This window comes from Erpetoichthys calabaricus, chromosome 8 (genome assembly GCF_900747795.2).
Source record: "Erpetoichthys calabaricus chromosome 8, fErpCal1.3, whole genome shotgun sequence".
NCBI classification, from domain to species: Eukaryota; Metazoa; Chordata; class Cladistia; order Polypteriformes; family Polypteridae; genus Erpetoichthys; species Erpetoichthys calabaricus.
The window spans coordinates 181,986,751-182,012,373 of record NC_041401.2 but is presented as its reverse complement, the minus strand read 5'-3'; the positions used below and the strand labels follow the sequence as shown (position 1 = coordinate 182,012,373).

General features: G+C 43.8%; 1 protein-coding gene across 1 annotated transcript in view; it reads right to left on the bottom strand.

The window, feature by feature from the left end:
* Nucleotides 1–15,763, bottom strand: part of igsf21a (immunoglobin superfamily, member 21a) — an 897,495-nt gene extending 881,732 nt beyond the window's left edge. The window contains exon 1 of the mRNA XM_051930758.1: nucleotides 15,282–15,763. Coding sequence (XP_051786718.1) covers nucleotides 15,282–15,339 — 58 coding nt within the window. The 5' untranslated portion in view covers nucleotides 15,340–15,763. The remainder of the gene's footprint in view (nucleotides 1–15,281) is intronic.
* Between the last annotated feature and the right edge of the window lie 9,860 nt (nucleotides 15,764–25,623).

Below are 25,623 nucleotides of genomic sequence, written 5' to 3'. Positions count from 1 at the left end.
TGAGTGGTGGTTGCTGGCTTTTTTTATGGCCCTCCCGAGAGTGCTCCTGGTAGTTGCTCACCTGTTCCCAATTGCATTCCCGTGTGGGGCCCATGACTAGACCGGCTGGGCTTAACTATCTCTGCCTCGCCCCCTGGCGGCCATCCCAGCTCCCCACAGGGTTGGGAAGAACTCCATCTCCCATGAAACCCTGTGGGAAACTGAGGCATCTTTAACAAGGGTGGCTGCCACCAAGCGTCCTGAGGGAGGTATTGAGGAGTCCATGGCTGCTCCCTCGGAATATAAGTAGAAGGGACGTCTTGGCCAGGCATGGACCCTGGCCATCCTCTACATTATATATATATATATATATATATATATATATATATATATATATATATATATATATATATATATATATATATATATAGTGGCAGAAGTGCTTGGTTGGCGCTGACCTGACACACAGAGCACACAGAAATCAAAAACATCCCAAAAATCACTCCTCTTCCTCCACTCCTCCCAGGCAGCTTTGTCCTCCTCCTCCCAATTTAATTGCACGAATCCAATAGAGACACTGAGGGTCGAGGGGAGGGGGCAGTGCCTTCCTCACTCACACGCCAGCCTCCGTTCGAGTCGCTCTACCTCTCACCACCTGTTGAAGTGTACCTTGCCTCCTCTTAGCTAGCGATACCTGTCTGTTCAGCAGACATTATCATCTAGAGATTATTAAGGAGTAACGTTTGACATTTCTGAGAGAGAGAGAGATCACAGCTATGTGTGTTTTAGAGGGTAGCTGCTCATTGCCAGAGATATCACGGCCACATGTTTTTCTCCCCACATGGGGGACTCTCTCCCATCAGAGCTGAACATGATCAGATTCAGTGCCAATGTTTGACGTTGGAGTGTACCTACCTTCCGCTTGGCCATAATTATATTTTTTTTTAATTGATTTTGTCCTGTTTCACTACTACGTGGGCAGAGCCGTGGGGGACAGCTAGTAATAAATAGAAAAATGTTAACGAAAGTTAAATAATCTCAGCATGAACAATGCTACTTAAGAATAAACAAAAAAAAGGATAATAAACATAAACCAGGGAACACATACTGAGTGAAACAATATATAACAGTTTATCTTGGAAATGTGGGGGTAAACTCATGCACGACAAGGGAAGAACATTCCAGCTCCCTGCATGTAGTGAGAAGGACGGGAATTCAATGCCAGGCTGAATCCATGAAAAAGCAACAAGGAGCCCGTCAATTCCTTCCAACCCATCTGGTTCACTAGCAGTCACAGGATCTCAAGATCTCATCCAGTCAGTCAGTCAGTCAGTCATTGTCCAACCCGCTATATCCTAACACAGGGTCATCCAGTCGGCTCTAAAACACGTCCAGGGTATCGGCTTCAGCTAGCTGACTGCTGAGCTCTTTCTGCCATTTCCATTACCTTTAGTGTAAAGTGAGAAAATGAAGGTTATAAACCTGAGGCATTGTGGTGGGAAGTTTAATTCCTAAGCCACCAGACCACCCTGGTCATACCGATTTGAAACATTGTCTTTTGGATAGGAACTCTCATTCTCTACAGTGTGTGTGTGTGTGTGTGTGTATTTGCATGAAGCGAGACAAGCTACAATAATTTGAATTTAACCTGGGCGTTAGGAGTTTAGGCATATGCCTTTTTCTCTTAAACCATTAATTGCAAAAATGGACTTTAACACTCCTATAAGCAGATCATTTTGCAATATGGTATGCTTGGGTAAATTCTGAAATTAACCTTTAATAGACATTCTAATAAATAGTCTTTTATTGTGCTGTATAATTAAAAAAAGTATGATTCAGCTCAGAAATCAGCAGGCCCACCGGGCTTACTCTGAGTTTCTGTTCCCTTTTGTGCGCTGCACTGTACACGGCTTCAATATGACACCAAATGAACATTTGCTCACTGTAATACATAAACCAAGAGTCTATGCAAAGCTCAAATTAAACTTCTAATAATGTACCATGATGCACTTCAGTAATTTTATTTATGATCTACACATTTTCATTACAACTCTCTTGTTATTAAACAGTTATTCTTTTTTTTTTTTTTTTTTGTAAGATTATGGTTTTCATGGATATTTTGTTCCCATACATGGATTTTGAGTATAAGGAATATAATGTCAGTTTGGAAAATTATTTTCAACATTTCTGAGGAGGTTTTGTCTTAAAATAGGATGTGGCCATTATCTTAGTCCCATTGGGCCTCAGAAGTTGCAGGAAGGATTAAATAGTTGCTTGTGATGACTTTTCCTCATCCGAGATTGTGGATATCACAACCTTTTTCTAACAAATTCAATGATTCTGCCTGAAGTTGAAGCCTAAAAGATCAAACTTATAACCAATGATCCAAGATAGAGTGATAACAGTATGGTTGAAAACTAGAAATTCAAGAGAACAACTCACACATGTGATTGTTTCTAATCAAAAGATGGATAATAAATACTGGTCGACAGTTTATTCAAGGCATTTTGCCGATGTCGAATCACATTCCATAGGAACCAGGAACAGTTTCTTGGTGACCGGAAGCATAAACATAGCGGTTGACAGTAATAGAAGCCTACATTTCCAAGAACAATTTTGCTTAGAAAATGTATTTTAATACAAACACATTTTTAAAGTGGACAGCTTATAACGATAACAATAATCCGAGAAAATATTTTTGATCCAACTTTCTTGATAGCATCTCTATTTCTGATCCTACTCCTTCTAAAATTGCTAGCAATTGATCTTTCTCTAGCAAACAGCTCTATGTTAAACCAGTTAAGCCCAATGGTTTTACAATTATGAGACTCTGACTAGCAGCTACAGTATATCCAAAGGCCATTTCCCCCTAATCCACCAGGACTGAGTTAACGGGTAGGGGGACAATCACTCAAAGGTCCTGACACAGCCAAAGGCATAACGAAATAGGATTCTATCAGATCCAAAGACGTTTCTGAGTTGCTCCATGTAAAGTGAACTGACTTTTTTCTAAATTAAATGAACAAAAAAATTTATTTTTCCATTATGGTATAGTCGGCAGGACAACACATGAGCGAGATGAGACGATATGCTAGCACTGCGCCATGAATTACCATAAACATCAGTAAAATGTTCTAAATTACATAAACAGAATGTCATTCTTCCATTGTGGTGTAGTTGGCAGGACTGAGGCCTTCAAAAATTGAACAGGATTGGAAGATGTGCAGTCCTTGAACTGCACAAATACCAGAATATTTCTAAAGTGAAATAAATAGCCTGCTCTGGTGCAAAGGTCAATATGATTCTAAATTGGAGTATGAAGGTTTGAGAATATTATATTATGTTTGTTATAAACACGCAGGGTGTCCAACAATTCTTGTGTGAAGCAACAGAGCTGGGAGACACCTTTCTGAGACAAGAAACAAAGTCAGTCAGTTAGTCAGTCATTCTCCAACCCGCTATATCCTAACACAGGGTCCCAAAGGTCTGCTGGAGCCAATCCCAGCCAGCACAGGGCACAAGGCAGGAACAAATCCCTGGGCAGGGCGCCAGCCCACCACAGGGCACACACCAGGGACAATTTAGGATCGCCAATGCACCTAACCTGCATGTCTTTGGACTGTGAGAGGAAACCCACAGAGACACAGGGAGAACATGCAAACTCCACGCAGGGAGGACCCGGGAAGCGAACCCGGGTCTCCTAACTGTGAGGCAGCAGTGCTACCCACTGTGCCACCCCAGAAACAAAGTCAAAAGGGGCAAAAACCAAAAAGAGAAATTGAGACAGATGAACTGAAGGGACAAGATGAAATCATGATTCAAAGTCAAAAGGGAGGCCCTAACAATATTTAACAAAAATTTTGCCGTTAGTCCTACTTGGAAAACAAAAATGTTCACTAATATGATTACCAAGTTTGAATTATTCACCAAGCGATACGGAGAAGTGATCATGTCATCCCGTTTATACATCACATCCCATGAGGTCATTGGCAGAACAATAGCAGGCACGTCACCAAATTCAGTAAGGCGTCACAGTAAATACAAAAATAAGACTGTTTTCAAAACTAATCTGGAAAGTAATATCCAATTTAGAATCTACACGTGTGAAAGCCTCTAGTTAAGCAATTGTAAAGTCCTGGGTGCGTACAGAAGCCCCAACCCGACACAGGCAGGCAGGACACGTTTCAGCACATGTTTTCTTTACAGTCGGGGAAGCGTTTCTTCTTCGCTACCCCAAAGCACAGCACAGTCCATACTGCACCACAGTCCTTCCTCCTCCTCACAAGCTTCGTCCACTTCCTCCCGACTCAGGCCATTAAGTGATTTTATAGGTCCCAGGTGGCTCATCAAGATTACCTGGAATCACCCCCAGGTGTGGTCGAAGTCCGTTATAGGGCTCTGCAGCTCCCCCTGGCGGCCCCCATGGAACCCAACAGGGCTGTACCTCTCCAGCTCCCAGCATGCCCTGCAGGAATCTGTGGTGCCACAGCCACCCAGGAAGGCTGCCCTCTAGTGTCCCAGGGGAGGTATTGCCTCATCTGATTCTCTCTCTCCTGGTCCTCATATTCTGTTGGTGCCCCGGCCAGGTAATGGTCGTGGCTGCCCATCACACAATACATATGTTAAACATAACTATATTACAATGTTAAGGTTCATCTCTTGAATATTTCATTTTTCCTAACTGCTATACAAGTGTCTTTTTTTTCAGCTTCTTATGAATAATTTTAAGCTGCAGTTCCCTCATCATCATAATACTTCTAAGTAAAGCAACATAAAATTCATCATACCGGATCAAGACATGCTTCAGCGATTTTTAAAGTCAACTTCAAACACCTCTTTATGAAGTAATCCGTTATTGTGCTCAAGAATTTTAAAAAACGCTTGCATGATGCATTTCTCTTGTGTCTCGCTCCGTGTTGTCATTTATTTCCCACCACTATTTACACGTTTAGTGTTTTCCAACTGCACCCGGCACTACGTGAAACTTCCTGACTTGTCATTGCTATCAATGACATGACGGCCAACACGTGAAGCACAACTTAAAACCTCATATCATTTAAATTGGGATTCTGGAAGTTAGTGGGCGCATCATTCTATGGCTGGTTAGTAAATGTTTTATATTGTCTTTCTATACTAAGCAACATCATCCATCCATTTTCCAACCCGCTGAATCCGAACACAGGGTCACGGGGGTCTGCTGGAGCCAATCCCAGCCAACACAGGGCACAAGGCAGGAACCAATCCAGGGCAGGGTGCCAACCCACCGCAGGACACACACAAACACACCAAGCACACACTACGGCCAATTTAGAATCGCCAATCCACCTAACCTGCATGTCTTTGGACTGTGGGAGGAAACCGGAGCGCCCGGAGGAAACCCACGCAGACACGGGGAGAACATGCAAACTCCACGCAGGGAGGACCCGGGAAGCGAACCCAGGTCCCCAGATCACCCAACTGCGAGGCAGCAGTGCTACCCACTGCGCCACCGTGTCGCCCTGAGCAACAGCAGTATAGTATAAAATATAATATCTATCCATCCATTATCCAACCCGCTATATCCTAACTACAGGGACACGGGGGTCTGCTGGAGCCAATCCCAGCCAACACAGGGTGCAAGGCAGGAAACAAACCCTGGACAGGGCGCCAGCCCACCTCAGGGCGCACACGCACACATACATACACACCAAGCACCCACTAGGGACAATTTAGGATCGCCAATGCACCTAACCTGCATGTCTTTGGACCGTGGGATTAAACCGGAGTGCCTGGAGGGAACCCACGCAGACACGGGGAGAACATGCAAACTCCACACAGGGAGGACCTGGGAAGCGAACCCAAGTCTCCTAACTGCAAGGCAGCAGCGCTACCCACTGCGCCACTCTAATATAATATATATATATGGTATATAATAGTATTCTAGTATATAAACTAATTTGTTACTTTACACTACCAAACTAGAGCCCAGTTTCTTGTACATACATTTTAACAATTTGAGCACAGGCCATTTAAAGGAGTCACTCAAGACCATCCAGTGAATCAGCAGTGAAGACTTTTACCAACCAACACACACACAGATTCTCATCCAGTGCCTTCATACTGACTGTCAAAGAACAAGAAATAAAAAAGGGAATGGTTACACTAACATAGCATTAAGAGTCTACCTCATCCATTTCAAGGATTTGGGGGGCTGGGGATTACTATCAAATCCTGTACAGGGCAGCACGGCCCACTCACGTGCACACCGACGCTCACAGTCGCACATACAAAACCTCCGATCCCATTAAAGGTAGAGGGGAACTGGAGCACTTGACGCAGGGCAGAAACACAACCTGGAAAAGGTTCCAGTTCTATCGCATGGCATCCTCTTGGCACACACACTCCCACTCCGATCATACTGTATGTTGAAACATCACATCATTCTTAAATGTAGTGCACTGAAATTGTGGAGCCTGTCCTCACAGCACTGGGTGCAAAGGCAGGAAACAGCAATGGATGGGACACCAGTCCATCACCGGGCACACTCATATCATACCATGTATCATTGTCCTATCCCATTATTTTCATAGGGGGACTGGAGGCTTTTCCTGCAGCACTTGGCATAAGAAATGCTTTCAGACCATCACATTGACCACTATTGCACACATTCACACTTGGATCATATTGTATTATAAAAATCCACATCGTTCTTAAACCCACTCAGTTTATTGAAGTTGTAGAGCAAAGCCCTGCAGCACTGAAGGCAATGAAAGAAACAGCCATGAACAGGACACCATATTTGATCGCACTCACACTCAGATCATATTCCATCCATCCATTCTCCAACCCGCTATATCCTAACTACAGGGTCACTGGAGTCTGCTGGAGCCAATCCCAGCCAACGCGAGGCAGGAAACAAACCCCAGGCAGGGCGCCATCCCACCGCAGGGCACACACACCAAGGACAATTTAGGATCGCCAGTGCACCTAACCTACATGTCATTGGACTGTGGGAGGAAACCGGAGTACCCGGAGCGGAGGAAACCCACGCAGACACGGGGAGAACATGTAAAGCACACGCAGCGAGGACAGTTAGTGTCTCCTAACTGTGAGGCAGCAGTGCTACCACTGTGCCGCCCTCAGATCATATTGTATTATAAAAATTGACATCATTCTTAAACCCACTTAGTTTATTGAAGCCCTGCAGCACTGACGGCAATGAAGGTAACAGTCATGAACAAGACACCATATTTGATCGCACTCACACTCGGATCATATTCCATCTATTCATCCATCCATTATCCAACCCGCTATATATCCTGACTACAGGGTCACGGGGGTCTGCTGGAGCCAATCCCAACCAACACAGGACGCAAGGCAGGAAACAAACCCCGGGCAGGGCACCAGCAGCCATCAGACACGGGGAGAACATGCAAACTCCACACAGGAAGGACTTGGGAAGTGAAGCCGGGTCTCCTAACTGCGAGGCAGCAGTGCTACCACTGCGCCACCATGCCGCCCTCGGATCATATAGTATTATAAAAATCCACATCATCCTTAAACCCACTTAGTTTATTGAAGTTGTAGAGCAAAGCCCTGCAGCACTGAGGGCAATGAAGGTAACAGCCATGATCAGGACAAACATATTTGATCGCACTAACACTCGGATCATATTGTATTATAAAAATCCACATCGTTCTTAAACCATCCATCCATCCATTTCCAATCCGCTGTATCCGAACACAGGGTCATGGGGGTCTGCTGGAGCCAATCCCAGCCAACACAGGGCACAAGGCAGGAACCAATCCGGGGCAGGGTGCCAACACACCGCAGGACACACACAAACACACCCACACACCAAGCACACACTAGGGCCAATTTAGAATCGCCAATCCACCTAACCTGCATGTCTTTGGACTGTGGGAGGAAACCAGAGCGCCCGGAGGAAACCCACGCAGACACGGGGAGAACATGCAAACTCCACGCAGGGAGGACCCGGGAAGCGAACCCGGGTCTCCTAACTGTGAGGCAGCAGTGCTACTGTGCCGCCATGCCGCCCTCGGATCATATTGTATTATAAAAATCCACATCATCCTTAAACCCACTTAGTTTATTGAAGTTGTAGAGCAAACAAAGCCCTGCAGCACTGAGGACAATGAAGGAAACAGCCATGATCAGGACACCATATTTGATCGCACTCACACTCGGATCATATCACACTATAAAACATTACATCATTCTTAAACCTGCTCTGTCTCATTAAGTGGTGGAGCCTGTCAGTGGGCACAATGGCAGGAAGCAGCCATTTTCAGGGCATCGGTCTATCTCTGGGCCACCTCATGCACTCCCCCACAATGACATTCACACATATATTATATCATTCTCTAAACCTCCTATCCCATGTAAAGAGAAGAGGGGGTGATAGACTTTCTCCCTAGCTCACTCTCGCACACACCCACACTCAGATTGTTTTGCACCTTAAAACACCTCATCATTGTTAATCATGTTCAATCCAACGAGGGAGCTGAGCCTATCCGTGCGGCACTGGGCTAATGGCTAAATGGTACAAGTCCATCACTGGGCCATCTAACATACTCAGCCATACTTGTTCTCATATAATATCATATTATTCTCAAACTCAATTTAGTTTAGGGCCATATAGGACAACAGCTTATTCTAAGAGGGCAGGGAGCAAAGAAGAAAACAGGCCTGATTCAGGCACCAGTTCATCATGGGGTCCACTCTTGCACACATTCATATCATATATTATATATCATAGCATATATAATGATGATATGATATGAAATGAAATGACCTTATGTGATTTCATGTCATTCTCAAACACGAAATGAATTAACAGCAATTCATATTAGCCATTACTCTTTCTTAAGACATTTCAGAATGAACAGATTCTAATAACCACTTTGGCACCAGTCATCATGGGGTCCACTCATGCACACATTCATATCATATATTATATATCATAGCATATCACTCTCCAGTAAATTTAGGGCCATATGGGACAAGTGTTTTTACCCTAACAGCACAGGGTGCAAGGAAGAAAACAGCCCTGATCCAGGCACCAGTCCACCATGGGGCCTAATCACACACTCTCATCAAATCTTACTGTTCTCAAACTCGGTTCATTTTAGGACCATACTGGACAACTTATCCTAAGAGCACAGGATACAAGAGAGAAAACAGCCATGAATCCAGGCGCCAGTCCATCATGGGGTCCACTCATGCACACACTTGTGAGAACAAATGAAATAACACCAGTTCCCATTAGGGCCATCTTAACAGCATTATAAGCCCCCAAGCAAAGCAGTGCACTGGCGCCCCTAACCTACACAACCACTCAGCAAGTCACAACATACATAGATTAGATGGGGACCCTATGCTTCTGGGGCCCCCTGGCATCTGCCCAGCATGCCCATGTGTTAAGATGGCCCCGATTCCCATATGCGATTACTATTTCCTATGACATTCCAGAAGTGAACAAATTGCAAAGACCACTTTGGCACCTGTCATTATGGGGTCCACTCATGCACACATTCAAATCGTATATCATATACCATACCATATCATATCATTCTCAAATAAATTTAGGGTCGTATGGGACAAATAGCTTACCCTAAGAGCACAGGATTGTCAGGAAGAAAACAGCCCTGAATACGGGCACCAGTCCGTCATGGAGTCCACTCACAACGTTCATATCATATCACACTGTTCTTCAGCTCAGTTCATTTTAGGACCTTACCGGACAAAAGCTTACCCTAAGAGCACTGGGTGCAAGGAAGACCACAGCCTTGATCCAGGCACCAGCCTACCACAAGCCCCGCTCATGCACACACTTATGTGTATAAATGAAATAAAACTGATATACATATGCCATTGCTATTTCCTATGACATTTCAGAAAAGAACAAATTCCGATGATCACTTCGGCCCCAGTCCATCATGGGGGTCCACACATGCACAAATGCATATCATATCATGCCACACCATATAATTCTTAACTCAGTTAAATTTAGGGCCATAGTCGACAAGAGCTTACCCTAAGAACACAGGGTACCAGGAAGACCACAGCCTTGATCCAGGCACCAGTCCACCACAGGCCCCACTCAAGCACACATTTGTGTGTATGAATTAAATAAAACTGATTTACATGTACCATTGCTATTTCCTATGACATTTCAGAAAGGAACAAATTCCAAAGACCACTTTGGCACGGGTCATTTTGGGGTCCACTCGTGCACACATTCAAATCGTATTTATCATATACCATACCATATTATATCATATCATTCTCAAATAAATTAGGGCCATATGGGACAATAGCTTACCCTAAGAGCACAGAGTGGTCAGGAAGAAAACAGCCCTGAATCCGAGTACCAGTCCATCATGGAATCCACTTACACACTCATATCATATCACATTATTCTCTAGCTCAGTTCATTTAAGGACCTTACCAGACAAAATCTTGCCCTAAGAGCACTGGGTGCAAGGAAGACCATAGTGCTGATCCAGGCACCAGCCCACCACAGCCCCCACTCATGCACACACTTGTGCGTATACAAATGAAATAAAACCGATTCCCATATGTTATTATTATGACATTTCAGAAAGGAAACAAATTCCGATGACCACTTTGGGGGTCCACACATGCACAAATTCATATCATATATCATATCATGCCACACCATATCCTATCATTCTCAAACTCAGTTAAATTTAGGGCCATATGTGACAAGAGCTTAACCTAAGAGCACAGAGTGCAAGGAAGAAAACAGCCCTGAACCTGGACAGCAGTCCATCATGGAGTCCAGATCATATCATGCAATGTCATGTTACATTATTCTCAAACTCAGTTACATTTAGGGCCATACGGGACAAAAGCTTATCCTAAGAGTGATGGGGGCAAGGAAAACTACAGTTCTGATCCAGGCACCAGTCCATCATGGATTCTGCTCACACACTCATATTGTATCTTATCATACTGTTCTCAAACTCAGTTAATTTTAGGACCATACAGGATAAAAGCTTATCCTAAGAGCACTGGGTGCAAGGACGAACACAGCCCTGAATCAGTACACCAGTCCATCATGAAGTCCATTCACACGCTATCATATCATACAATATCATGTCATATTATTCTCAAACTCAGTTCATTTGAGGACCATAGACGACAAAAAGCTTATCCTAAGAGCACAGGGTTCAAGGAAGAAAATAGCCCTGAATCTGGGCGCCAGTCCATCATGGAGTCCATTCACACATTATCATATCATAGAATATCATGTCATATTATTCCCAAACTCAGCTCCTTTTAGGACCACATAGGACAAAAGCTTATCTTAAGAGCACTGGGTGCAAGGAAGACCATAGTGCTGATCCAGGCACCAGCCCACCACAGCCCCCACTCATGCACACTCTTGTGCGTGTATACAAATGAAATAAAACCAATTCCCATATGTTATTACTATGACATTTCAGAAAGGAAACAAATTCCGATGACCACTTTGGGGGTCCACACATGCACAAATTCATATCATATATCATATCAGCCACACCATAACCTATCATTCTCAAACTCAGTTAAATTTAGGGCCATATGTGACAAGAGCTTATCCTAAGAGCACAGAGTGCAAGGAAGAAAACAGCCCTGAACCTGGACAGCAGTCCATCATGGAGTCCAGATCATATCATGCAATGTCATGTTACATAATTCTCAAACTCAGTTACATTTAGGGCCATATGGGACAAAAGCTTATTCTAAGAGTGATGGGTGTAAGGAAGACCACAGCACTGATCCAGGCACCAGTCTATGATGGATTCTACTCACACACTCATATTCTATCTTATCATACCATTCTCAAACTCAGTTCATTTTAGAACCACACGGGACAAGAACATATCCAAAGAGCACTGGGTGCATGGAAGACCACAGCTCTAATCCTGCAGGCATCAGTCCACCACAGACTCACTCATGCACACACTTGTGCGTATACAAATGAAATAAAACCGATACTCATGTGTTATTACTATGACATTTCAGAAAGGAACAAATTTCAATGAACACTTTGGGGGTCCACACATGCACAAATTCATATCATATATCATATCATGCCACACCATATCCTATCATTCTCAAACTCAGTTAAATTTATGGCCATATGTGACAAGAGCGTACAGAGTGCAAGGAAGAAAACAGCCCTGAATCTGTACACCAGTCCATCATGAAGTCCATTCACACGCTATCATATCATACAATATCATGTCAGGGCCATACGGGACAAAAGCTTATCCTAAGAGTGATGGGTCCAAGGAAAACTACAGTTCTGATCCAGGCACCAGTCCATCATGGATTCTGCTCACACACTCATATTGTATCTTATCATACTGTTCACAAACTCAGTTAATTTTAGGACCATACAGGACAAAAGCTTGTCCTAAGAGCACTGAGTGCAAGGACGAACACAGCCCTGAATCTGTACACCAGTCCATCATGACGTCCATTCACACGCTATCATATCATACAATATCATGTCATATTATTCTCAAACTCAGTTCATTTGAGGACCATAGAAGACAAAAGATTACCCTAAGAGCACAGGGTCCAAGGAAGAAAATAGCCCTGAATCTGGGCACCAGTCTATCATGAAGTTCATTCACACACTATCATATCATAGAATATCAGGTCATATTATTCTCAAACTCAGTTAATTTTAGGACCATACGGGACAAGAACATATTCAAAGAGCACTGGGTGCAAGGAAGACCACAGCTCTAATCCTGCAGGCATCAGTCCACCACAGACTCACTCATGCACACACATGTGCATATACAAATGAAATAAAACTGATTCCCATATGTTATTACTATGACATTTCAGAAAGGAACAAATTCCGATGACCACTTTGGGAGTCCACACATGCACAAATTCATATCATATATCATATCATGCCACACCATATCCTATCATTCTCAAACTAAGTTAAATTTAGGGCAATATGTGACAAGAGCTTACCCTAAGAGTGATAGGTAGAAGGAAAACTACAGTTCTGATCCAGGCACCAGTCCATCATGGATTCTGCTCACACACTCATATTGTATCTTATCATACTGTTCACAAACTCAGTTAATTTTAGGACCATACAGGACAAAAGCTTGTCCTAAGAGCACTGAGTGCAAGGACGAACACAGCCCTGAATCTGTACACCAGTCCATCATGACGTCCATTCACACGCTATCATATCATACAATATCATGTCATATTATTCTCAAACTCAGTTCATTTGAGGACCATAGAAGACAAAAGATTACCCTAAGAGCACAGGGTCCAAAGAAGAAAATAGCCCTGAATCTGGGCACCAGTCCATCATGAAGTTCATTCACACACTATCATATCATAGAATATCAGGTCATATTATTCTCAAACTCAGTTAATTTTAGGACCATACGGGACAAGAACATATCCAAAGAGCACTGGGTGCAAGGAAGACCACAGCTCTAATCCTGCAGGCATCAGTCCACCACAGACTCACTCATGCACACACTTGTGCTTATACAAATGAAATAAAACCGATTCACATACAGTATGTCATTACTCTTTCCTATGACATTTCCCAATGAACAGATTCCAAGGACCACTTTGTTCTCCACCCTATTACACTAACGATGAATAGCCTGCCACCATTAACATGAAGAAGCAGCGTGGCTGCTTGCAATGAAATATCAAAGTAACCAGCAGCCGGCAACCTCCGAGCGGTGGTGTAGAAATTCTGCAGAAAGCTTTAACTGACTTACAAGCTGCATCTTTCAAAGCATTTTTTTTTTCTTTACTCGAAAATATAGAACTTGTAAGCAAATCGAGAGACACGGTATATGCTGGTGTCACTTTTAAATACTGCGCTAGGGAGACCCGATGCGTTAACAAGCAAAGCGCTAACAGTTTAAAGTCAAGCTGCGCTTCTCTGGAAATAAAAAAATGGGTTTATTACCACTAAACACTAGGACTTTTTTTCCCTCAAAAACTAACCAGCTAAAATTATACTTACAAATTATTTGAAATAAACATTATTGGTAGATTGGGGGACAGATGGCGCCGGTTCAAAAGACAGAAAGGAATGACTAACCGTGCTGACTTGTGGAGTCGCGCAGTGCGGACAGTGGGCTTTTTGTGTCCCTGTCAGCTGTCGCTTTGGCAGTAGCGTGAAACCATTAATGTGCGTGGGCAGTTCACAAACTACTTGGGATTTATTTACATAATCTTAAACGCAGGGGGCTAAACTGCATAAAGGAAACGGCTCTCGTTTTACCTGTTGACTTCGCCGCTTTTCTTTCTTTTTTTTGTGTTCTGCCGATTGCACGTAAGGCGAAGTCGATGCAGCAACAGAGGTAGCACAGCCCGCCAGTTCGCTCGCTGGGGCTCACACTCACGCACACACACACACACGTGCGGGAGCACACATTTGCACACAAATTCTGCTCGGGGCTTCAAGCTGACTGGTAACAGGTTAAAAGGCAGGATTCTTGGAAATAAATAAAACGTTACATAAATAAAATGCGCATGCATTTAGAATCATTTGGTATTACTTCGATCAGACAAACACCTGAGCCCCATACCTTGACATTAACAAGTCCGAACAGCCACAGCCATTCGACCTCATAGATCCCATTTTACACACTTTCATGACCACGTGGCTCAGGCAGACGCCCCCCAGCACGGATAGCCTCGCACTTCGTCTAAAATAACAATGCGCCTCTGTCCCCCTCAAGTGCAGCTTACTGACCGACGGCTTCCCCTTGCACAAGTCATGTTGCACTAAAGAAATGTCTCCAAGCGAAGATGCGCTCGCGTCGAGATTCCTAAACGACTGGCAGATATCATCGGACACTGGTCGTTCGGTCCAGCTCTCTCTCTCTCTCTCTCTGTCTTTCTTTTTTTATTTCTTTCTTTATTTCTTTCAATTCCTTGCGCTAACGGTTATCTAGTCTTACATGCGCTGACACCTGAGCTAGAGGGGGGAAAGTTGCAGATAGGTTCTTGCCAAAGCAATGCACTCCCACCTGCCCTTCAGTGAGCGAATTCAAACAAAAACAAGGCTGGACAATCGCAGAGGAAACCCGCTTAATAAAAGAAAGAAAACAATTATAAAGACTGCAATAGAAAACTCCAGTGAGGTTTATTGCACAAATCTGCTGGGCGTCTTGTCTCGTTTTATTATTTTTTTAAGCCAATCCGATATTCAGGAAGAGAAAAAAACCGTCAAAACATTAGCCAAAAAGACGGAAAAAAGTGAATAAAACAGACCATCTACTCACCCAGCGCTAAGTCCAAGAGATCGGCGCACAGAAGGAAACACAGAGATAAGGTGCTCATCTTCCTAATATTTGGTCAATATTCCCAAATTCCATCGGTCTTTAAAGGTTCCCCAAAGCCTGTTTGCGTGTCCCCGGCCATTCCAAACAGAGCCGATCAGCTGGACCACACTGGCAGCGCATGGTAAGATTTAAAAATAAGAGAAACAGTCATTCAGTAAAAGAGCCAAAGCAGCGCAGGCGAGAGCAGATGCAGTAAGGTTAACGGCTGAAAGTCGCTCGGATTGAAGGAAAAAAGAAACAAAAAGAACGGCAGGAAATTCTTTTGTAAAGATGAATCAAAAGCAACGAAGCTATCGCTCAGATGCAGGTTTCTTCCGTTAGTCCGCTTCCATCTCGCATTGCTGCAGGATAGCAAACCAGACACACAGATTTGGATGAAAAATCCAGGCGCTTCACTCTCTGCTCCGCTCCCCCTCCTACACCGCGCGCACTCGCTCGCTCGCTCGCTCTCTTTCTCTCGCTCTCTCTCTCTCTCTCTCTCGTGCACGCGCTCGCTCGCTCGCTCTCTCTCTCACTCACTCACTCTGCCACTCTCGCTCTCGCTGTATCTTGCAGAATTTGCCTTAATCCTATCCTGGCTTCCAAACCCTTCCTCTCTATTTCTGTCCTCTAAGCCGATTTATTTCTGTTGGATTTTTGTAGAAAACGGGAGTTTAGATCATTAACCTTTTCGCTGCTATCGCTCTCACCCTTGTACTGAGTCTCTTTCGACTGTTACATAAATGCTACTTTATTCCGTTATACAATACTTTTTCTTCCGAATAGTTATTAATAAGCACGTCTGCTCCCCATCTACTACACTCTCTAATGCCATCCCCACTTCACCCTGGGGCACACATCCTAACAATAGCTGACACCAATCCAGTGTAATGTAGCCTACCAACCGTATGCATTCACACATTTTCTAAAGCGACAGCTCACAGTTTCTATCAGCTTTACCCCATTGCTTAATTCAAATTCCGGGGAGCTGGAAGCTGGGAGCTGGCACTTATCCAGGCGGAGACCAATCACCGATCGCTGAATGGCGTGCCAGTCGATCGTGGGACACATCCAGTGCACAACCGCCGTTCACTCTCACTCGGCCTGTTTAGAGTCGTGAACACCTGTTACGGTTTAAGAACGGAGGTCACGCGCACAATACTGCCGCTGTAGGCTCGCTGAATTGTGAGACAACAGCTGTGACGGCCACTGCGGCGCTTCACGTTTGTTTGTATTCTCAACTTGCACGGGCAATGGGAATGTGCGGTGTTTTCAGGGCCGACAGGAGTTCGCATGAGACGCCTGCCGAAGAAGCGCTCACTAGAATAGGTGGACGCTACGAGCGGTTGAGGATCTCCACGTTCACACCACAAGCGTTGCCATCGGGAGCTATATGTATCCATTATATAGTGCCTTGCACATCTATTAATACTGCCTTTCATATTTACAGTAGTTATTTGCCAAATATTGTGCGCATTCAATCAATACTTAATGTCGTTGACATCCATTCATCCATCCACATATCTAATAGTATTATGCCTGTCTATTATATAGTGCTTTTCACAAATAAAAACTATTAAACGCTGCCTTTCCTGTCTACAGTGTCGAGTCAAACACTGAACATTTCATCAATGTATCTAAAATAACGTCTTTCACATCCATTCACCCATCTACCAGACTCTCCACCTTGGAAGGCAGGTCCTGCAGTGTTATAGCCCCTCAACTCTGGAACTCTCTTCCTCAGTCTCTCCGAGATTGCTCCTCTTTCTGCACTTTTATATCTCAACTGAAAACTTTCTTTTTCTACGAACTTTTGCCATCTGTGTAATTTTTTTTTTACTCTGTATGTAAAGCGACCTTGGGTTTGTGAAAAGCGCTCAGTAAATGTAACTTATTATCCATCCATCCATTATCCAACCCGCTATATCCCAGCTACAGGGTCACGGGGTTCTGCTGGAGCCAATCCCAGCCAACACAGGGCGCAAGGCAGGAAACAAACCCCGGGCAGGGCGCCAGCCCACCGCAGGGCACACACACACACACACACACCAGGGACAATTTAGGATCGCCAATGCACCTAACCTGCATGTCTGTGGACTATGGGAGGAAACCGGAGCGCCCGGAGGAAACCCACGCAGACACGGGGAGAACATTAACTTATTATTTTATTATTATTTTGCGTCATTCACATCCATTCATTTATCTAAAGTTATTGCCTATATATTCATTATATAGTGCCTTTGAGAACTATCTATTACATGCTGCCTTTCATATTTACAGTAGCTATCTGTCAAACATTGCGCATTTCATCAATATATCTAATATTGTTTCTTTCACATCCATTCTTCCATTTTTCTAACAGTGTAGTGTCTTTCACATTTATTATATAATGCCTTTCAAATTTACAGTAGCTATTTGTCAAACATTGTGCTTTCAGTCAGTATATTTAATATAATGTCATTCAAAACCATTCATCCTTCTAATAATATAGTGCATTTCACATTCATTCATCCATTTCTCTAATAATATTGTCTGTCTGTATATTATATAGTGCCTTTCACATCCATTAAATGCTGCCTTTCATATCTACAGTAGCTATCTGTCAAACATTGTGCATTCCATCAATACATCTAATATTGTGTCTTTTAATCCATTCATCCACCTATCTAACTGCCTAGTGACTTTCACGTGTCTATTTATTGTATAGTGCCTTTCACATCTATTAACTACTGCCTTTCAAATTTACAGTGGTTATTTGTCAAAAACTTGTGTGTTCAGTCGATACATCTAATATAAAGTCTTTGTAGTAGTAGTACAGTTTAATATCTATCTGTTATATAGTGCCTTTCACATCTATCTATTAAATGCTGTCTTTCAGATCTGCAGTGTCCATCTGTCAAACATTGTGCCTTCCATCAATACGTCTACTATAGCTTCTTTCACATCCATTCGTCCATTTATCTAATAGCATAGTGCCTTTCACATCTGTCTATCCATAATATAGTGCCTTTCATGTCTTTCAGATCTAGAATATTTATCTGTTGAACATTGTCTGTCTAATTTCACATCCTCTCATCCATTTACCTAAAAGCATTATGTCTATCGATCCCCTATATAGTGCCTTTTACATCTATCTGTTAAATTATATCTTTCAGATCTGCAGTGGCTATCTGTCAAACATTGCACATTTTATCAATATTGCGTCTTTCACACCCATTCATCTATCTAATAATATAGCTTCTTTCATATCTATCTATCTGTACCTGTGAATATGTATTATATGTATGCTTTATTTTATTTCACATAAATGTACTGGCGCTCCGTTAAGGTTGTTGTTCCTGCCTCCAGCCTATGGTTGCTGGTGTTGGCTCCCGCTGCCCTGCGACCCTGCCCTGGATAAGCAGGGAAGGAAAACAGATGAATGGATGGATAGATAAAATAAAGGATATTCAATAAAAAAAAGACACTGCTACGTGATTATTTTGAATAGTGAACCCTGGCTGTGATAAAGGACCCGTGCGCGTCACTTCTCGGGAGGATAACGAAATGTGGGCGAGAGACGGCGTTTGCGTTAAAAGCTCGCGACACGCGTGGTACGTGCGGGTGACTTGGAGCGACTGTTGAGAACCCACGTGAGCGGCCCGCGCTCCCCGAATAACGTCTTATGAATGAGCAAGTGTCTACTCGAATGAGAGCGTGCCATTGGAGTGGGATGATAATGCATGTCACTGGAAGTGAATGTGACCCCGTGTGCCAGCAAAAGCGCCGGCTGCCTGGGGGACATGGCATGCAAGCGGTGGGATAAACGCAGTGGTGAACTGGAGAAATTGGGACTCTTCATCGTTCAGCTGAGGACATTTCAATCAAAAGCATTTATCATTCTGTGAACGTAATTGCATCGCTGAGCCGCACCGGAGTGTGGTTTTCTGCGAGATAAAAAGGGGGGATCGGAGTTATATTTTGCATGTGAATTTTTGAAAACTCTGTGTGTGTGTGTGTGTGTGATCTTACAGGCTGCATGTATGTATTTATGTGGGTATGCATGTACACAAGAAAGTGTAATGATCAATATACAGCTTGTACAGATACATACGTGTTAATGTACTGTATGTGTGCATGCACAGTAGGTCCTGCACGTACATATTTACAGTATGGATGGAGGAATCAACAAATATGCATGCATGGATGAATTTATATATGATGTACAGTGTACCACATGTACATATTTATGAATGTAATTATGGATGGAAGGATGAATGTACCATATGCCCATATGTCTCATAGGTGTTTCGGTCGCCCTGCCTCTTATGAAATGGGCCTACAATGGCAGACCTACTACTTCATTGTTGATCAAATTAATGCTGACTCTAATGCATCATTTGTTATTAAAAGCTAGCAAAACCCATATAATTACTGTATTACGATTTTTCCAATGAAGCTGGCCATTTCTTTGGTGGCGTTCCAGCAGCGTGTCTTCTCAAGCAGCCGCGGGTCGTTTTGTGTTCAAGAAGCTGATCCCAATGCAAACAGGGTGGCTCAGTGAGCTAACAGCCGAGTCCTGTGCCGTATTCTCCTGAAGATTATTGCATTATGGAAGTCCAGCTGCGCGCTGATTCAAATCTCCCTGTCTCACAGTTTGGGGACTTATAAACTTTCTCCTCATGTTCTCCTCGAGTCCCTGGGGCTTTCCTCCCACAATCCTGAAAGACTGCAGGTCATGGCAGTTAGACATTCCAAATTTGTGAGTGTGGGAGTGGGCAATAAATGCCCAGTGGTAGCTGGCACCCTATCCAAGTGAAATAGTGCCCAGCTGTATCTGGTACCCTATCAGATGTAGAAGTGCCCAGTGGTAGCTGCTACTCTGTCCAGGTGTATAAATGCCCAGCAGTGGCTGGCATTCTTCAGGTGTATAAATGCCCAGCTGTAACTGGCACCCTTCTCCAGGTGTGTAAATGCCCAGCAGTAACTGGCATCCTTTCCAGGTGCCTAAATTCCAAATGGTAGCTGGCATTATTTCCAGGTGTGGAAGTGCCCACTGGTAGCTGGTGGCAAGGAGCAGATGTGCCCAGAGGTAGTTAGTTCCCTTTCCAGGTGTAGAAGGACTCAGCTGTAGCTGGCACCCTGCACTCTTAAAAATAAAGATGCAATCTGTTTCTTTAGAGCGATGCTAGAAGGGAACCATTTTTTCCTTCTCAAAAGAGCCATTCGCATGAAGGTTCTAGAAAGTCTCTTTATTTATTATAAATAGCTATGAAGAGATGATAACAGATTTGTGAAATCCCAGTGGGATCCAGATTTTAAAAGGATGCTTTCTGCATACAATAACACAGGCTTAGCACAAGTTCTCTTGATCTTCTCACATACTGTTAGGTAGCCTTCTATACCTTAAAGATTTCTGTTTTGTCCACTTCACAGTAGGACCCCTTTTAAAGCCCAAGAACCAGTTTAACATGCAAGGACACCTTGCCGAAATGAAATGGTTCTTTGTCAAGGGATGGAAATACACAACCAAGTAAAGTGCCATTAAGGAACCATTGATTTTAAGAGTGTATCCAGGTGTGCCCTCTCCAGGCAAGTAAGTGGGCAGCAGTAGATGGCACCCTCTCCAGGAGAGCAAGTGGGCAGCAGTAGCTGACACCCAGGTGCGTAAATGCCCAGTGGTAACTGGCACCTTCTCCATGTGAGTAAGTGCCAAGTAGTAAATGGCACCCAGGTGGGTAAATGCCAGGCAGTAACTGATGCCCTCTCCAGCTGAGTAATTGCCCAGCAGTAGCCAGCGCCCTATCCAGGTGCATAATGGCCAGTTGTCCCTGGTGCCCTCTCCAGGTAAGTGCCCAGCAGTAGTTGGTGCCCAGGTGTATAAATGCCCAGTGCTCTCTGGTGCCCTCTCCAGGTGAATAAGTGCCCAGCAGTAGTTGGTGCCCAGGTGTGTAAGTACCCTGCGGCAACTGGTGCCCTCTCCAGATGAATAAGTGCCCAGAAGTTGCTGGTACCCTATCCAGGTGTGTAAATACCCAGTAGTAGCTGGCGCCCTCTCCAGGTCCGTTTCCTGCTTTTCAGCCTATGGCTGCCAGGATGGGTCCACCATAATTCTGAAAGTGGGTTATGCACATTTTTAAAATTAGGCATAAGAATGAGGGGACAAGCACAACAGAATATATGATGCTATATGCATCTAAGTGTCCCTTTGGGATTAATAAAGTGCATTTATCCATCCATCCTTTATCCATCCATTTTCCAACCCATTGAATCCGAACACAGGGTCACGGGGGTCTGCTGGAGCCAATCCCAGCCAACACAGGGGCACAAGGCAGGGAACCAATCCCGGGCAGGGGTGCCAACCCACCGCAGAACACACACACAAACACACCCACACACCAAGCACACACTAGGGCCAATTTAGAATCGCTAATCCACCTAACCTGCATGTCTTTGGACTGTGGGAGGAAACCGGAGAGCCCGGAGGAAACCCACGCAGACACGGGGAGAACATGCAAAACTCCACGCAGGGAGGACCCGGGAGGTGAACCCAGGTCCCCAGGTCTCCCAACTGCGAGGCAGCAGCACTACCCACTGTGCCGCCCCCATCCATTATCCAACCCGCTAATTCCTAACTACAGGGTCACGGGGTCTGCTGGAGCCAATCCCAGCCAGCACAGGCCGCAAGGCAGGAAACAAACCCCTGGGCAGGGCGCCCAACCCCAGGGACAATGTAGGATCTTTGGACTGTGGGAGGAAACCGAGAAGCGAACCCGGGTCTCCTAACTGCGAGGCAGCAGCACTACCCACTGCGCCACCCTGCCGCCTACAGTGTAGTTAATCTAATCTAATATGAAACTTCGGTCTAACAAGCCATATTTGTGTTTAGGACGGTGGCCGAATAACGCACGTGGTGTTTTATTTTAAACCTAAACCGTCAGTAAACTCCTGCATCGGACACTTGGTCGTGTAGTTTATACGCATTTAAACGCAAACCAACACGTTCACCTATATTATAATCACATAAACTAATACAAGATAAACGCACGGTGTGCGGACACAACGGCACACAAAACAATGAAGTGCATACACAATGCCGTATTGTTTAGGTGCAAAATCGTATATTTTATACGCGGTCCAAATGCAATTTATGTTCAAACCAGTGCTATACTGTACACACGAAGCAAAAGACTGTATACCTATAAAAGCAAAGTACACCATACACAGACCACTATTATTGCAGGGCAAGCGAGGCTTCGTCCCACCTATGGCGCTCCCGTCCAGGAACTGACTTCGGATGGTCCTCCTGCACGTGGTCAGAGCTCCACCAACACACGTGACTCGCCGCACTTCTCACCACGCGTGTTTCTTTTCTCCGTAGCCAAACCTGCGTTCATTCAAATCTGTGGCAAATACGCTTTAACCAACAGGGTTAAAAATAATGGAAACCGGTATTGTAAAAATCGTTTTATTTACGGCCCGTTTGACCTTTCAGCTTTACACGTTAATCCATCGCTTCTGTGCTGTCTTATATCATTTGCTGAATGAACCAATGGTCCTTAAAATACAAGAACAGCGGACACATTTTGATAATATGAGATCGTTCAGCTCAGCACCGCCCGTCAATCTTTATTCTCCTATCTTTTTCATGAAAACTGTCAAGCTGAAATTTAAGGGTCCCCAAAGTACTACTTCTACCTGTTTCATGAGCAGCTTATTTATAAAGATTCGCCTCACGATTACGTCTGCAGCCTAGACAACCAGCGCAAGAAAATAATTCGCTGAAATGAAAGCTTTAAATTGGAAATATCAAAATACGGAGTTGGATTATGGTGATTCTGCACATGGTCGGTACTGCAAAACTAATAGACCCACTGAGACGGCGTCACTGCGCCTGCGCAAAACAGTGCGCTCTTCGCTAGACTGTGCTCTACACCCAAGTGCGACACTCAGGCAGATAAATAACACAGGGTGCAGCGGTGTAAACGCAACGGGGTCCTCATCACAATATCTGCCTTTCACTCTCGTCTATGCCAACGACGAGAACAGATGTATATTTAAAATGAATGGTTAAGATGTTATGCCAATCCATTTTTTGAATCCGCTTCTCCCAGTATGTGTTCACGCGCAAGTGAACTGGAACATCATAAAATAGTGGCACGCAGGGCACGCTCGAATGGCCACCCGCACTAAACCAAGAGGGCCACTTTCATGGATGAAACGCAGGGCCGAAGTTCGCTTCTTATTCGCAGCTACTTTTTCGTGATAACGATTTTTTAATGGCACTTTACTCAGTTGTGTGGTTCCTCGTGGAGGCATTGCTTGACACAGGATAATTTAATTCTGGGAAGGCTTCTTGGCTTATGAAATTGGTTCTTTGGGCTTTGTAAGGAATCTTATGGTCAAAACCAAAATATTTAATGTATAGGCTATACTAACAACAAAAAACCCTGAGATTATAGCCTGAGTTACTGAGTTCAGAGAGAGTCCTTCTTAAATCAGGAATCCACAGGTATTTTACAAATTTGTTATCATCTACACTCTTAAAAATCAAGGTGCTAGAGTGTTTCTCCAGTGTAATGCCTTAGGGGAACCATTTTTGGTTTCCAAAAAAAAAAAAAAAACATGAAGGTTCCAGAAAGAATCTTATTTATTTGGATCAGTAATAGACTCTATACAGTAAATACTGTAGCTATGAATAGGTGGAGATAGATTTGTGAAATACCAACTGGTTCCTAATGTTTAGGGGACTCTCCTACATACAATAACTCGGACTAAGTGCATGTTTTATTAATCTGTGAGTGTCCTGCTAGCTACTACCATACATTAATGATTTCAGTTTTTTTCTACATATTAGGAAGTTTTTCAAAGCAGAATGAACCAACTTCATATATGCAAAGAACCCAACCCAGAATGAAACGGGCTGCTCTACAAGGAACCACACCACCCAGTAAAAGAATCTTAAAATGCCAGTAAAGAATCATTGTTTTTAAGGATGTACTCTTTATGGAGCCTGTTACAGATCTAAATATATAAAAGGTTCTTTCTAGAACTTTCTTGTGGATGGTTACTTTCTTCCCCTATGCCATCACCCCAAAAAAAACACTTTATTTTTAAAGAGTGTACTTATTCACTTCCAAGTAGATACTTAATCACTTGGGTTGGGTTGTGCAATCGGCATCCCACACTTCACGCTCATCAGTCTAGCCCCCGTAGTTACACAAGGACCCCCAGTTGTGTGCATTTCTCTGTCTTTGTCTTTCTTGCATTCCGTGTTCTGCACTTGACACCTGATCAAGACCAAGGTCAAGGTTGAGTAGTCCAGGAGTTATAGTGTGACAGACGGACAGATCTTAGCATTTTACATTGCTAATTAATTAATTGATTGATATTATATTATATTATGGTACTTTTCCTTTAACATGATGCAAAGACTGGCCTACCCCAACTACAAATACTGACCTTAAAGTTAGTGGGGGTTGAGCATAGCTACCTATAGGTCACTAATGTTAATGTCCTCTTTGGGTGCCTAATCTTAAAATTCCTATTACATGACTAGTCGTAAGTTTTCCGTTTTGCATCACGATAATAGAAAAGTACCTATATTGTTTTATATTATACTAGTCATTTAGCCCGTTACAGTAACGGGCGCTAGAACAGTAGTGCATAAACATTAGTAGGAACAGTCTATATTAAATGGCAAGGGACTTCGACCTCATTCTTTTTGTTGGTCGTATTTTTCTTTCTTTCAGCCTTTCTTTTGTTGATGTTTACTTGCTGAGCTGACCGTTCTTCGTGGGCTACCGCCGTGTATTGTGTGTCTTTAATTTTCTGTGACAGTAATACTGTCTTGTACGGCTCTATTCAATAAGGGCGCGCACAAAAAGGCGAGCTTCAAAAGGGCGACCTCAACTGAGCGCGGCGAATAAAGGCATTCGTAGATAATTTAGTTCAAATGGCTCTGGAATATGTGAAGAGCAACAAAGGTGCAGATCTTTATTTACGCGCGCCTTTATTCTCTGTGCCCAATTGAGGTCGCCCTTTTGAGGCTCGCCTTTTTGAGCGCGCCCTTATTGAAGGATACCGTCTTGTACGTCCGCTGGCTTGTACGTCCGTAATATACCTTTAATTTTCTCTGGCGGTAATACAGGCGTGCGCGTCGGTAATATGCCTTTAATCTCCTCTGACAGTAATACTGGCTTGTATGTGGCTGTAATATGCGTCACTGTATTGTGTACCTTTAACTTCCTCTCGCAGTAATACTGGTTTGTATTTCCGTAAAACGCCTCTAACTTTCTCTGATAGTAATATCGCGCGTCACACC